The 15,552-nt window shown below is 38.7% G+C and overlaps 1 protein-coding gene across 1 annotated transcript in view; it reads right to left on the reverse strand.

Moving 5' to 3' along the window:
- Positions 1 to 14,106, reverse strand: part of pdzd4 (PDZ domain containing 4) — a 31,557-nt gene extending 17,451 nt beyond the window's left edge. Inside the window, exons 1-2 of the mRNA XM_052093667.1 lie at positions 14,047 to 14,106; positions 267 to 305 (exon numbers count right to left, since the gene is read on the reverse strand). Of these exons, the coding sequence (XP_051949627.1) occupies positions 267 to 305; positions 14,047 to 14,106 (99 nt within the window). The remainder of the gene's footprint in view (positions 1 to 266; positions 306 to 14,046) is intronic.
- Positions 14,107 to 15,552: the final 1,446 nt, after the last annotated feature.

Below are 15,552 nucleotides of genomic sequence, written 5' to 3' on the forward strand. Positions count from 1 at the left end.
GGGAGAGCGGGAAGATAAATGCACGAATAAGCAAGATTCAAGGAAGGATATACAGTAGTTCTGCTCCTCCTTGGAGAGAACTAATATGGCAACCAAGCAAAAATGGCAAGAGCAATATATCCTGTCACAGAACAACTAAACACATACTCATACTTGCAGGAACAGCTTTCAGTTTTACTATTCTCTGTGACATCAGAAGATACTGTTGGTTTATACTCCTGTGATAAGTCAGAAACACAAATCAGAGCATTATATATTCTACCTACCTTTACTTCTGCATCAATGGGACGCATAGTGTTTCCCTTCTGTGGAGGAAAAACAAAGGGAAGATAAAAATGTATAAAGTGTTGTATATGCAAGATATAGCTGGTTAAAACAGAGTTCATGTTTTAGCAACCTTTGTTTTTTACATATGATGTAATATTAAATGTAGTATAGTACTGTGTCTTCCTTTTTTATGGAATGGTATACAGAAAATGTTGCTTCTCTCTGAAAGATAACTGAAATAAGTGTCCTTAAATATCATACCTGACCAGTCAAATACTACTCGCTAAGTCTCAGTAACCAGCCTGTTATTGGACACTTTCACTCTTGGATTAAATTAATCATGGCTGACTGTGAATAGTGAATTTCTACAATGGCATCTGTGACTGAAAACTGTTGATTTTGAATGATGCTGCATCCATGCAACTAGGTGTCACTGCAAGTCCTAGATGACACAAGCAAAAGATTACTTAGTGCACCTTTAACGTCATATTCTGATTCATAACAGTCGTCAGTTGAGGGTGCTGTTTTGCTACTGTTATGTTTGAATACCGTCAGAAGATGCGCTACTCTACTGTATGGTGAAGGTCTAAATGGTTTGGATTTTTGGAAAGAGGGGGCATATTTAATTTAATTGCTCAGTCTCATGGAAGTCTCAGAATGGCTAAAATCGCTTACAGCACCTTTTAACTATGTTTATTGTTATCATAAAATAAAAATGATCAAAGATACCATACCATACATTTAAAACCAGAGTTTGTGGCTTCTATGTCTGTTAGCTTTGAAGCCATCTACATGCTAGTGCAGATATATTATAGTTTTCTCTTTCAGGAAAATGGCCCAACAATACTGATGATCATCTCCTGCTCAGGGGCACATACACACATTTTTGTCCAATAAAATGCTCTCTAGAATGAGAATGTCCTCTCCCTAATAAATTTGTTCTGCTTGCTACCCAAGGATTATTACACCGGTGGATCGGTACCACATGTATTTTCAAACAGTAATACCAGAATGATCTATGTGTATGGTTGTTAATTCATCAGATAGTTATGGAATTTGGCTTAACTCGGTTGTGGAGTGACGATTATGACTCTATGCCTCACTGCATGTTAGATGGAGTGCTACAAAATGTGAAAAAACGTGGGGATCTTGAGATGCGTTTTTCAGAATTATACCTTTTTTTACTTTTGAAAACGCAATGGTGCGATATGCTGATGCAAGAGCAAGACTCAGGATGGCGCCGATTTGGACTCAAGATGGTGCTGAGTATTGCTGCTGCTGCTGTGTTGCGAGCTCCGACACAACACTGCAGGTTTTCGTTTGTTTTGTTTTAAGTTTTTGGTTTTCTTGTCTTGGATGTTGTCTGTCTTATTGCATACGACAGACAAACGCTTTTGGACATTAATCAGAGACTCCAGCCACCCGAGCCATGGGCTGATCTCACTGCTACCATCAGGCAGGCAGTATCACAGCATCTGGACCCGCACCAGCTGACTACATGACAGCTTCTTCCATATCTCATGATCAATATATCAGCTCTGCACTTTATTAATCTCACACTGGACAGTCATAAATTATATAAATTATATTCTCTTACTACTGAATATTTTTTATACACTTTATATGCTTTTTCTTTATTATTGTAGGTGTATTCCATATTGTGCGAACTGTTTACTCTACATTGTATACTATAATTGTGTTGTGTAATTATGTGTACATTAGATATGTAAATTGTGTTGTGTAAATCTGTTGTTTATTGTAAATTGGTATATGTCTCATCACTGTCATGACTGCTATGTTGCTCGGAACTGCACACAAGACTTTCACCCACTATTGCACTTGTGCGTATGGTCGTTTGACAATAAAGTGATTTGATTTGATTTGAAGACACATCAGTCAAAGTAATCCTGCTGACATATGCGTATGTCATAAGTAACGACATAAGTGGTATTGTGATACTTTTTGTTATCATATTTCATTAGCATGTTACTTTTGTGTGTCCTGTCCCAACATCCCAACCTCCTGTTTCATTATGACATACATTTTGGTTGAGGAGAGGGTGTGGTCGAGCATTTGTCTGTGGAGAGAGGAAGCGGTAAGGGTTTTCAGTAAAAAGTAAACACGTTTCGAAATTTGATTCTTATCCAATGCCTCGTGTTGACAAACTGCTCGATTGGTTAAGCACGGTTAGCTTTTTATTCAACATTGGATTCAACAAAGGGATATTGGCAGATCCACTTAATGCCAATGTCCCCTGAAAAAACAGCCATCTCCACACCATTTGGTTTACACCAATTTGTGACTGTTCCGTTCGGTTTGTTTGGGGCCCCGGCAACATTTCAGCATCTTATGGACAGGGTCCTCAGACCGCACGCTGCGTATGCCGCTGCCTATTTGGACAATATCATTATTTATAGTAATGATTGGCAGTGGCACATGCAGGATCTGGGGGCCGTTCTGAAGTCGCTGTGATGAGCGGGGCTCACAGCAAACCCAAAGTAGTGTGTAATTGGGCAGGTGGAGGTACGGAATCTGGGGTTCCACTTGGGCCGTGGTCAGGTGTGGCCCCAAATTGATACAACCGCAGTGATTGCGGCCTGCCCGAGACCCAAGACCAAAAAGGAGGTCAGACAGTTCCTGGGGCTGACTGGCTACTATCAGAGGTTTGTGCCTAATTATTCGGATGTCATCAGCCCACTGACTGATCACACTAAAAAGGGAGCTCCAGACCGGGTCGAGTGGACAAATCCATGCCAACAAGTATTCATGCTGGAAAAAGCTGCACTTTGTGATGGACCACTTCTGAATTCCCCTGACTTCTCTCTGCCTTTGTTTTGCAGACTGACGCAATGGATAAGGGGCTGGGTGCGGTACTGTCACAAGTGGTGGAGGGGGAGAAGCTCTCTTTGAGGGAGACGAAGTACAGCACCATAGAGAAGGAGTGCTTGGGCATCAAGTGGGCAGTCCTTACTCATTGCTATTATTTGTTGGGACAAGCATTCACCCTCTGTTCGGACCATGCCCCACTCCAATGGCTCTACCTCATGAAGGATGCAAAAGCCCGGATCATCCGTTTGTATCTGGCACTCCATTCGTTTAAGTTTGAGGTGGTCCACAGGCCAGGAGCACAGATGGCTGTCGTGGACTTCCTCTCCAGAAAGGGGGGGGGCTGAGGGCTTGGTGGGGGGGGCCGGACAGTTCCCCCAGCCTGAGTATTAGGCAGTAGGGTTATGTGGAGGCGAGAGCGTGGTAGAGAGTTCGTCTGGGGAGAGAGGAAGCAGTAAGGGTTTTCACTTGAGATGAATTGCTGGTAATTGCTGTTTCTTTATTCACAGAGAGAGATGGGGGAAATTAAAGGGGCCAGACCTCAGTGTGAGAGAAACCAGCTGAAGCTACGAGTGTGTTGGCCGCTGCCAGTCCCACTTTATATGTAGTGTTTGAGTGTTTGTGTGAAGCTTTAACGTTATGCAGTCAAGCGAACATGTTTTTGTGTGAAGAATAAATGTAGCTTTGTGTTTGATTCGCTGTCTCCTGCTTCCTCATTCCTTGAACTTTGTTACAATCATTAACACAGTAAAGAAAATTAAACTAAGTTGTGTATCTTCAGCTATGAGATAAACATACTGTATACTGGTAGCTGTATCTGGGCCGAAAAACGTCACTCTCACCCAATGACAGACCTTGGGGAGGGACAGATGAGAGCTGATTTAACCCTTGAGAATACAACCCACAATCAATACAAGGTTAATTCTACTGAAAGCACTTTTAACCCACAATTTTCTGTCTCTCTCTCTCTCTCTTTGGCTTTCATCCTTCTCAGAACAGTCAAGCGACAGATAACTGACCCTTGAGACAAGGTCTTACCTCAACCCTTTCAGTGTCTAAAAGAAATGAAAATCTATTTATATTTCATTATATGTGGCATATTATTGATCTTGTGGGTGGCTTTGATTACAAATGGACTATTTGTACACTGGTTTTCTGAGTGTTAATGTAGCAAGAGAAATATTGGTAAACACTGAGTTCATGAGCATAAAAGGTTTTCTGTGTTCACCTGTATGTCTATGAAAGAGCTGAGTGCCACAAGCTTGATGCTTTTACATTCCTGATTACTGGAAAATATACATTAGATCATGGGGGGAAATTACAATCAATTTTATATTGGAAAACATTCTGTACACTGTACATGCAAGTAATACGCATTCCCTTGATAAGTTCTAAACTTTTATTTTATTATTGATTTCAGAAACACAGAGGAACAAGTGTGTTGAATGTATAGTTTTGGAATTTCTTACATGATTAAGTGGGCCACTAAACTCAGTGGGTGTTCCTGCTTATCAATTCAATACCAGTAGACAGCAATTACGCCTCTTTACCTCCTAATAAACCTTTATTGACCTTCACCCCTGTACATTTGCCCCTGTGGAATAATTGAATTTCTAATGAAGCAGATTGAGAAAGCAGTCAACCACAAATTCTGCTGTGCACATCTGCACCCTAATTATCCCGATATACACTCACTGAGCACTTTATTAGGAACACCTGTACACCTAATCGCATGTACTTAGTCATGCGATTACCTAATCAGCCAATCGTGTGGCAGCAGTGCAATGCATAAAATCATGCAGATACAGGTGAGATACAGGCGCTTCAGTTAATGTTTACATCAACCATCAGAATGGGGGAAAATTTTGATCTCAGTGATTTCAAATGTGACTTTATTATTGGTGCCAGACGGGCTGGTTTGAGTATTTCTGTAACTGCTGATCTCTTGGGATTTTCATGCACAACAGTCTCTAGAGTTTACTCAGAATGCTGCCAAAAGCAAAAAATATCCAGTGAGCAGCAGTTCTGTGGATGGAAACTCCTTGTTGAAAAGAGAAGTCAACAGAGAATGGCTATGGTAACTCAGATAACCCCTCATTAAAATTGAAGTGCACAGAATAGCATCTCAGAATGCACCTTGAAGTACCTTGAACCTTGAGGCGGATGGTCTACAACAGCAGAAGACCACATCAGGCACTTCATTAATGTTCCTAATAAAGTGCTCAGTGAGGGTATCTCAATGATAAATATGCAAGGCTCATCAAAAGGCTAAATAATATATATATATACTGTATATAAAGTACACAGACACACACATACATATATATATACTGTATATGTATAGATAGATATAGATATATATTATATTATATTGCCTTATGATGAGCCTTATATATAACTTATTTACAGTAGATAGTGTTAGATAGTAGTTTATCTGACAAATCTAGTAGTTTTCAGAACATCAGATTTATGCATTGTTGTTGCTTAAAAAACCAATAAGAGTACACCAATTTGTTCCCTATTCATGCAAAGTCTTATGCTTAGAATTATTTCTCATTGTTGCATCTGTAACTGCTAGTTTAGTATTACCCCCTAGTATTACCTCTGGCAGTTATTTATGTAGGTGTATATGAGCTTCATGTTGTCGTGACTGGCTGTTTGTTGTTGCATTTCTAGCAACTGCCACCTATGACTACTAATTATAATAAAGAAACAAAGGACTTTTTTCCCACTAGATTCTACCCTAGTAATAATGACTGAGTATGGACTTTTTTGAGTGTTTAATTTCATAATCTGTTTGCTTCTCTGAAATCAACTTGACCCAGTTAAACAAAGTATTAGAAATGCTAAATGTCTTCTCAAAAGTTCAAAGCGCTGCAGTGAACTAGGTCAACTCAGTTTGAGCTTCTAAATTGTGCTTTTTAAATTGTTCCCCAACTGCTCCAAACTGTTCTTGTTCTCCCTCCCTATTTCCATCACCATGCTCTCTCAGATTTAGAGGGGAGCCCAATTCAGGATCTCTCTCTCTCTCTCTCTCTCTCTCTCTCTCTCTCTCTCTCTCTCTCTCTCTCTCTCTCTCTCTTTCTCTCTCTGCCTTGGGTTGAACCTTAACCTTGATTAATCCTGACTCCTGAACAGTGAGGTATGTATAGGATGGGAGATAGTGATTTATTCTCTTACTGGTGCTGCTGAAATGCTGCTGGCCTGGGCAGGGCAGAGGTCGCACTAGAAACCAGAGGTTACTTGTGCCCAAAATGTCAGTGTACATTAGTTTTCCTTTCTCCATTCTTTGAGCAAGTGAAGGGTAGACTGTTTCATCTTTCATCCTTTCATGTTGCTGCGTGTTTAGAGAGACCTCCTACAGCGTCGAGGGTAAACATCTCCCTGCATGGGTGGATTATGTTTATTTAAATCTATGTTTTATCCAATCGCCTGATTTAGAGTATGTGCATTTGAGTATGTGAGTGTGTATTGATACAGTATGTGTCTTCGTGATAATTTTTGCGTCCTGTGCTTTGCAGTGAGAAAGCATATAAGTCTTGCTTAATGACCTCAGTTGCCTTGGCAACAGCATCCCATAGAGACAAATTTGAAGGGGTGTGATAGGTAAAAGCAGAAAGACTGAGGAGAGGGAGCGAGAGAGACTCATCAGACATGCCGTTGGGGGGTTTAGGCGGATTAAAAAAGGCAAAGCATTCACTAAAAGGTTCGTTTTGGAAAGGCTCAACATACAGCACCTATTCAGAGGATTTCTGCAAAGCAAGCTTATTTAAACCCCATCATGAGGCTAAAGCTTAATGGCAATTAGCACAGCTAAGCATCTTGCGAAGATGGCCTTGCCAAATGAATGTGATAGTGTTCACGGATAGTGATTCCAAGCTGTTAGCTTTTCCAGCAGAGCCAGCTAATATGATCCAATGTGAATGGTATTATTCATGCCTGCAGCGGCTTGTCCTGAGTCCAACAAAGCCTGTCAGAATCCGTCGGCTCTTCATTACTGTGTGCCAGCCAGAGAGCAGAAACAAGTGCAACTGCCACTCACTCAGATCCACAGAGCGTGACACTGATAAAAGACTGGGTGAGAAAGTGTGTATGTATATGTTTGTGTGAATGCGAGTGTTTGAGAGGCAGAGTCTGTATGTTATAGTCTGTGTTTTACCATGTTTTTTTATCTGATACCCCATAACCTTGAGTGGCTTATTGCTTATATAATCACAAATTATAATTTAATAATCACAACTATTATTACATTTTCTGAAGTGCTTGTACATGCAAAACTTCCTGCCACAATGCTATGGTGTTGTCTCTATGAAATTCTGGTCCCAATATATGGTCTTCAGGTCTTTTATTGTCTTCCAGACAAAATCATAAATCGAAAAGTAAAAGCACATATTTTTTGAGGTCCGCAGCACCAACAGTACAGGACAAGTTGCACATCAATGTTTGATACTAGCATGAGCCAGTGTCAGAAATTAAATTTTCCATTACAGTATTTGTCCCTTGGAGATGTTTGTCAGGGGCATTTTTTACCTTTATGAGGGAATATTTAGTGCATATTTTTCTATCCATACACAATATGACAATATTAATTAGTTAATTAATTAAAATACATTTGAATCTGAATAATCTGAAAAGCTGTTATTAATAAATGTATATGAACATCAAATAATGTTATGTAACAATTTAATTTTCATTTAGCCACTTTCAGTGGTATTTTTGCCCTGATCATTGTTCATTTCTGACCCTGTTATGAGTAATGTAGTGATGCTTGACTAACAAGCGCCACTACTAAGTATAATATGTAATGTAGTTCATTACTCTATCTGTACATTATAAAGTAGATTTATCGACATGGTGCATTCATAAAGAATCGAATTGATGTGTAATCACGTGTCCATGTATTAGCTATTTTACAATTTCTTCAATTGTGGCTCATCCTATCAAATTATAGGGCCAAATGATCTGTTTTATGAACATCCAGGTGTTCCTATGAAACAAAAGTGCTGTATTACAATAAAATACATCAACTTGGTAAAATAACTCAACATGATCATTTGGTAAATTAACATGTTGCTTTCCTTCAATCAATCCCATAATGCCGTTCCCTCTAGCCTTGCTAAAAGAGTTAGGGTTATTTGCGTGAGCAACCTCCAAAACACAGGTTCTTGTCCCGTGGAAACCAGGAAGTAACTGTCAAATAAACTATGGTAAGCTTGATTCGGAGGTTGCATTTTCACTCTAAAATTACAGTTTTACTCCATTGATGGTTAGGTTTAGAGATGGTTTTTGAATTAGGGGCTAGATTTAATAAAATTAGCATTTATTTTGACTGTATTACATCATTTTAAAGCAGTTCAATGGAAAGGAGGAGGAGAGAACCAGCTTGACAATACAAATAATAGTTTTAATGAAGAAATAAACCAAAAGATACAAACACACACTTAGGACGGACAGCTACCTGTAAACGCTCTCTCTCTGTCGCACCACCGTCCGCAGTCGGCCTTTATCCCTCTCGGAGGCTTGATTAGCCTGATAAGGGACCGGTCGTGTAAAATCACGACCCGGCCCCGCCCTCCGCTCTGTCACAATCATTTACAACTAAAATTACAACTCGCTTTTGGTGCCACTCTGTGGACATTTCACATTTGGAAACTGAAGTTCATATGTGCTCTAGTTTCGTGTAGACAGTCCTTTGACTACAGCATATGTCTGGGGTCTGTAGCCACTTCAATTGGCCAAGAACCAGCCATTTAGACAGGAAAAGCCATCTATCTAACATTTAAAGTGACCAAATACAGTCGGATTTGACATTATGTGGTGTTTAAGGGCGGGGTTACTGGAGATGTATCATACCAAAATAAAAGACCAACATAGGGAAAAACAATATTTATATAATGGCGTGCGCAAACGATTGCACAGAAAATACAAGGGTGAACAACAGAAAAAGTACACAGAAAACCTGATTTTAGAGAATTTCACAACCATAACAAGGTAAACAAAGCAGAAAATGCTTCTCTGCTCATGGATATCTGCTTTACTTTCTGCTACGTGCCTTAAACGAAACTCTGAATATTTTAAAAAGATTTGATGACACTAACCTGACAAACTTGGGCACATTCTGTGATTATTTCATCCTCCAAAGCAATCATTCTATTAACAGGAAACCTTGTGAACAAAACTCGGCTTCAAGGCAGACTGGCGGGCTGCCTACTCGCGGAAGTTCCATCAAACCAGTCAATCAGATTTGCTCTGATTAGATCCAGAACGCATTTTCAGTTTTGTGCTAACAGCATCAGATGGTTAATGCACGGACTACATGGTCCATGATGCTGAGACAACATGTGCTCATACATTCAACAACACTTTCAGCTTCAGGCACTGGGGGGCAGTGATTCAAATTTCGGTAAGCACAGACCGATTTAAGTAACAGAACTTTCGACCAGCTGAATTCACAGCATGATCAATTGTCTGCTATGAGCATTTAGCCTAGTGTGAACAATTTTAGCACACTATTTCTTGTGATAAATCCAGGGGGCTTCAAGTGTTGGTGCAGATGATTTGGCAGGAGTTATGGGGTCTTTTAGCTTCCTTCTAATAAGTGTGCAGCTTTTAAAACAGGCTCACACAGAGAGGATTCTCTGACTCAGTAAGAGACTGGTTAAAGAGCAAAACCATCTGAAAAGTATCAGGCAGTGAAGGATAAGGTGGAGAGAAGCGCTGGAAATTGAAGTGAGATTGAAGAGATCAAGTGGGAGATCCCCCCTGTATTATTAAACAGCTCAACCTATCATTCCGTGGCATTGCGGCCTTGTGGAGAAAGCAAATTACTCTCTGAACAAAACTTCAAACTTCAGACCAGAGGTCCATGGTCAAGTACAGTTTAAATGTTACAGGTAAAGGAACTGAGAGGCATTAATACATTTGAAATGGATGGTATTTGGAAAAGGAGGCACTTAACTGTTGAAAAATAATGATTTTTTTTGCCTATGGTATCTGCGGTTATATAGGTATATATTTGTCAGACAAATATCTGAAACAGGCTGTTTCTCATCTCATGAAAATTACATGAATGTGGCAGCATTTTTGCAAAGTGATATTAGGTGGTTCCTTAGACATACAAATTAATGGCAGTTCCCCAGGTAAAATGTCCACTCGGTGGCACTAAAAGGGAGCTACATTTTATCCCAAACAGATACGTTTTTAAGGTTAATTCTCTATTGAGATTTAAATAAACAAAACCTTCCTTTAAATATAAACATAAACCAAACTGATCAGCTCATTAAAGCAAATGTGAGAGGGAAAATTTCATTTTGTGGTGCTTATATACAGGGGCATTGCAAGACACCTTTTACTGGGCCAAGATAGATCATGAGGGTAAACCATATACCGATCTGCAAAATATGGTTTACTACTCAAAACAAGAGACTAATTGTGATGCCTGAAGTGAATGTTTTTCATATACCTTCGCCACCCTCCTAAATCTGCTGTAAAATTTATTGTAAAACCAGAAAATAGTTACATTAATGCAATACAATATTTCTAAAAAAGACAAAATACAACTCCCAAAGTCACCAGAATTGATGATTTTTGTCATGGGGGACATTCACCCAGATAACACTAGATTAAAAGGGACACTATGACACTTTCACCTCATGTAAACTCACGTGCTGTTCAAGATTCTTATATGGTCCTTTGAATATCAACTGCAACGCTCTTACAGTTGAGCTATTACACAATTTGATTGTGCTTGAACAAGCTTGTAAATGTTGTTGGCTATGCATTGCAAACATAAAAAGTATTGCCTTGCGCTATAGTTAAAGTGTTTTGATGTCATATGTTAGCATTATGTGAGGAACAGGACGTAGCGCAAGTGTGTTTGAACTGAGAATCTATAGTTTTACTTGTGATTTGAGTGTAAGGGAATAAAAGTAATTGGGTGCATTTACATGCATGTTCTTAGACTGATTCAACTTAATAAGCAGACAATGTACAGTATAAGGTCATCTAAACCAGTGGTTCTCAACCTTTTTGACTCCAAGGCCCCCCACTGTCGAAGACAATATTTGAAGGGCCCTTCGCCCGAAACTTAATGTGTCTGATTAAAATAATTAATCATGGAGAATTTTTCTAGATTTCAGAAAGAGTTAGTTTATAATTTGTTGGCATACATCTAAATACATTTTTAGAATTATTATTAAGTTGGATTATTTGAATATTTTTTTTTTATTATTAATTTCAAGTTATCTTGAGACCCCCATGGAAGTGAGCACGGGGCATGTTCATAAACAGTTTAAGCATAAACCAATCAACACACAGATTTTTGCCCATTACCCCGATTTCGTGTTGCACGTAAACACCTTTACCAAACAAAGCAAAAGCCTTCATCAGCCAATTAGCAAGGACAATTGCATCTTTGTGAACTTCTGCAGTTAATCCAGGATGGACTTCAAAGACATTGGTCATTAATCTTACAGTTCAAACAAAATCAATGTTTAAACACTGACCCTTAACACTTACTTAGTTTAATAATTTTAAACCATGACTTTAACTATACATAAGTAATATCTACATTATATTCATGATGTTATCCAGAGGGGAACTGGCCCCCACAGTGAGTCTGGTTTCTCCCAAAGTTATTTTTCTTATTTTTATTTTATTTTTCCTAAGGTTACTTATGGAGTTTTGTGTTCCTTGCCACAGTCGCTTTCAGCTTGCTCACTGGGGTTATTGATACAATTATTATTTAAGTACTTATTTTTAAACACGATTAATAATCGTATTTTATCTAATTACACAATGATGATTCATCGACATTATAGACATTACAGTTTTATCGTCTGTTAATGCTGATCTTCTGTAAAGCTGATTTGAAACGATGTGTGTTGTGAAAGGAGCTATACAAATAAAATTGACTTGATATTACTGGCATTCTTACCAGCTTATCCAATTGCACAAGTGTTGTGTGCATGCTTGTTTACATTTTAATATCAAAAGCAGAGAATAATCTGATGATTTCAAATGTCATGGAAAAGTGATTTCATTGTATTGTTGGATATTTTTTTAATATGCTGATTTTTGGTAGTTGTCAGCGCATGTAAATGCACTCATGTTGATGTAGCGCCTCTATTGTTCATTTACTTGGAAACTGCAACATGTACAAACGAGCCACGTAAAAATAATTTTGCAAGAATGTAGGTATAGATCTCACGAGATTCTGTGAGACCAGGTTGGTTGTTTTTTTAATTCCAAGTATTAAACTTTGGTGCAAAACTCATCCTGCTCTATTTGTACTAAATATTTGAATAATATCTCAAATAATTTGGCTTGTTGAGGAGAGGTGTGCAATTACTTATAATCAGACTTACACTTTCGCTTGAAGGTTGATAAAATACTTGAAAAACCCCATAGACTTACATTGAAGGAGGAACCAGAGCCATATCTAGGGACCAGAATATCACAGAGACTTGGGGATTGGCTTTCTGGACTTTGGCCAGCAAGTAGCCACCTAGCAACCACCCAGAGCAACCTAGCAATGCTCTAGCAACCACCCAGAACATCCTAGCAACTGCATAGCAACAAGCTAAAAACCATTAAGAACACCTTAGCAACAGCATAGCAAAATATAATGAGGAAAATATAATGCTAAAAAGTTGTTGATATTAGTGTACTCTGAAGCATGACCTTGCAAAAGGAACAGTTTGTTTGCACAGGTGTCATAGATTCAAATTTTGACCTGTAGAATATTTAATTCAGGGTGACATTACATTCCAGCCACATCTTTGTTGTCCTGCCGAAACCATGTGTTCAGAGGTGTGATTTTTTTTAATTATTTGGCATAGTCAAAATTCTAAATTCTATAAACCATGCTTTTCACATTTTTTCTTTGCTCTCTCTGCCTTACACACAGATATTTTATAAATCTGACTTATAATCGGTTTTCTTACTAGAAGATCTGCCCTTCTCTCATCCTGTTCTACTTTCCAGCAGTATAAATATCCTCTAGCTATCAATCATGGTCACATGACCTGTTATGTGTTTGGAGAAATGACAGAACGGAGCCCAAATTTTAACAGCTCACCAGTGCAGAGGTGTAAAAATGAATGCCTCTGAAAAAATAACACTTTCTCCATCTATTGGAAATTCTCACCACCAAAATTGGTTCTAGATTGCACCAGATAAGGTTTTTTTGGCTTTTTAGCATTATTAAGCAAGATTTCTACGGTCAACGAGCATCACCAGAAAGACATTTGAATCTAACCAATGCATGAACTTTTAATAAAGGTTTTGTTCTCTAAAAAGTTGAGTAAATAATTACACAATTTTTTATTTTAGGAGAACTGTCCCTTTTACTTTGTTACACTTTTGGCTCCTTAAAGGGATAATTTACCCAAAAATGTAAATGTTCTCATCATTTAATCACCCTTGTGCTGTCCAAGATGTGTATGACTTTCTTTCTTCTACTGAACACAAACAAAGATTTTCAAAAAGTATCTCAGCTCTGTTGGGCAACAATGCAAGAATATGGATGTAAAAGTGGAGAGTAAAGCACTTATCTAAAAACACCTGTTAAATCGCTTTTGAAGATATGGATGTAACCACTGGAGTCATATGGACTACTTTTATGCTGCCTTTATGTGCTTTTTGGAGCTTCAAAGTTCTGGCCACCATTCACTTGCATTGTATGGACCTACAGAGCCGAAATATGCTTAATAAAATCTTCATTTGAGTAAAGCAGAAGAGAGAAAGTCATACACATCTGGGATGGCATGAGGGTGAGTGAAAGATGAGAGAGTTTTCATTTTTGGGTGAACTATCCCTTTCACACAAATTATACCCAGTTCACCATTTTCTGCATGAAAAGCGTTGAACAGATAAACTCTTTGTGAATATGCACAGACACAGACCAGGAAACAATATTCCATATCTACTTTATGTGTGTATATGTGTGCTTACCTGAAACATAATCCTATACTGTTCCTCCGGCCTGTTCACCACACACATGTTGCAGCCCATCCTGACTCACAGTTTCCTGAGGGGTGCGATTCCTCGATGGTGTGCTCTTCCTGATTCCCAGATATCACACGACGTAGCTGGCAATCCCTGCTGTCCAATTACAGTAATCCCTCCCTGAGATCAGAGGTTAAGACTCTGCACTCCATGAAAGGGCTTTGAAGTTCTTTTCTTTGTCTGCTTCCCTAATTCAGGCTGTGCTGCTTTTTTAATTGAGGTCCAACCCGGAAAACAGTATCAGAGGAGCACGCCGCATCTAGCCGTGAGAACGTCAGGATTTAGCGTTGATGAATGGCCTCTCTGATGTCTGTAGCTTCAAATTTATTGCTAGATATACACTTAGGGAAGCTGTTTTAGTTTAGATGAATATTGTTGCCTTCATGCCAGTAAAACTTTGCATATGACTTATGAATTATAATAATGGGAATCAAGTAGGATTAGATTAAACAGATGGGCTCATTTTTTTCCCCAAATGCTGGTATTACTGAAATGTTTGTGCATTGAAAAAGCACAAAGCACGCTCAGTCTATAACAAAATTAAAATAAAAGAAATCCCAGTTCAGTGTCTGAATAATATTATCAAAGACAAGATATGCATTATGCACAAAGTCTAATAAATTCCTTAGTGTGTTTGTCAGTCATTGTGGACTGAGGCATGAATAATTCAGTTAAAGATGCGATAAACAAATGTTTCCTTTCTTTTCCTCTGTATTCCCCTGAGAGATATTTTCTTTCACACTTTGATTCTATTATTAGAAAGATCATTCCTTTCATTTACATATAATAACACTCTGCACTGTAGCAGACGTGCACGTGTCATGCTATTTAAATGGTTGAAAACATGTTGCTATTGAACTATTGACTAAAAGAAAAGAATTACTCATTGTTAAGTAATTGTCTGTTCCAATGTGAATCTACAAAAAGACACTTGCTCAATTACAATGCAGATGCATTTACGTGTTTATCACTCTACACAATTATTAAGTACTTATGCCTATGGCTGCTGTCGCTGTGCTCATAGCCTATATTCATATGCCCTAGCCACAGCATGCTGAATCTGACAACTGCATATATTTATCTACATAAAGGCTATGACTATGCCATCATCTACTGTGAGGGGGCACCTCTCATTTGCACTCTCTTCGCATATAAGCCGAGTCTGTCATACACAGATCACATCAAACCTGCCTAGAAAATTTCTTCCTGGAATTCCAGCTGTGTGTTCATGGCAGAAAATGAATAAGAGAGTGCACCTGTCAGATCATCTTTGAAACAACCTCTCTCTCTCTCTCTCTCTCTCTCTCTTGCTGTATAAAGGTAAGCTCAGCTCATAGTCCGAAGCTTATGTAATTTTAAAAGGACTGATCTCCCCATCACATAATGGCAGGATGATTGAAAGGGTGAAGGTGAGTCTGGAAGTAAAGACAGATGAGAGTTCTGTCTGGTCTT

Source organism: Xyrauchen texanus, chromosome 27, assembly GCF_025860055.1.
Source record: "Xyrauchen texanus isolate HMW12.3.18 chromosome 27, RBS_HiC_50CHRs, whole genome shotgun sequence".
NCBI lineage: Eukaryota > Metazoa > Chordata > Actinopteri > Cypriniformes > Catostomidae > Xyrauchen > Xyrauchen texanus.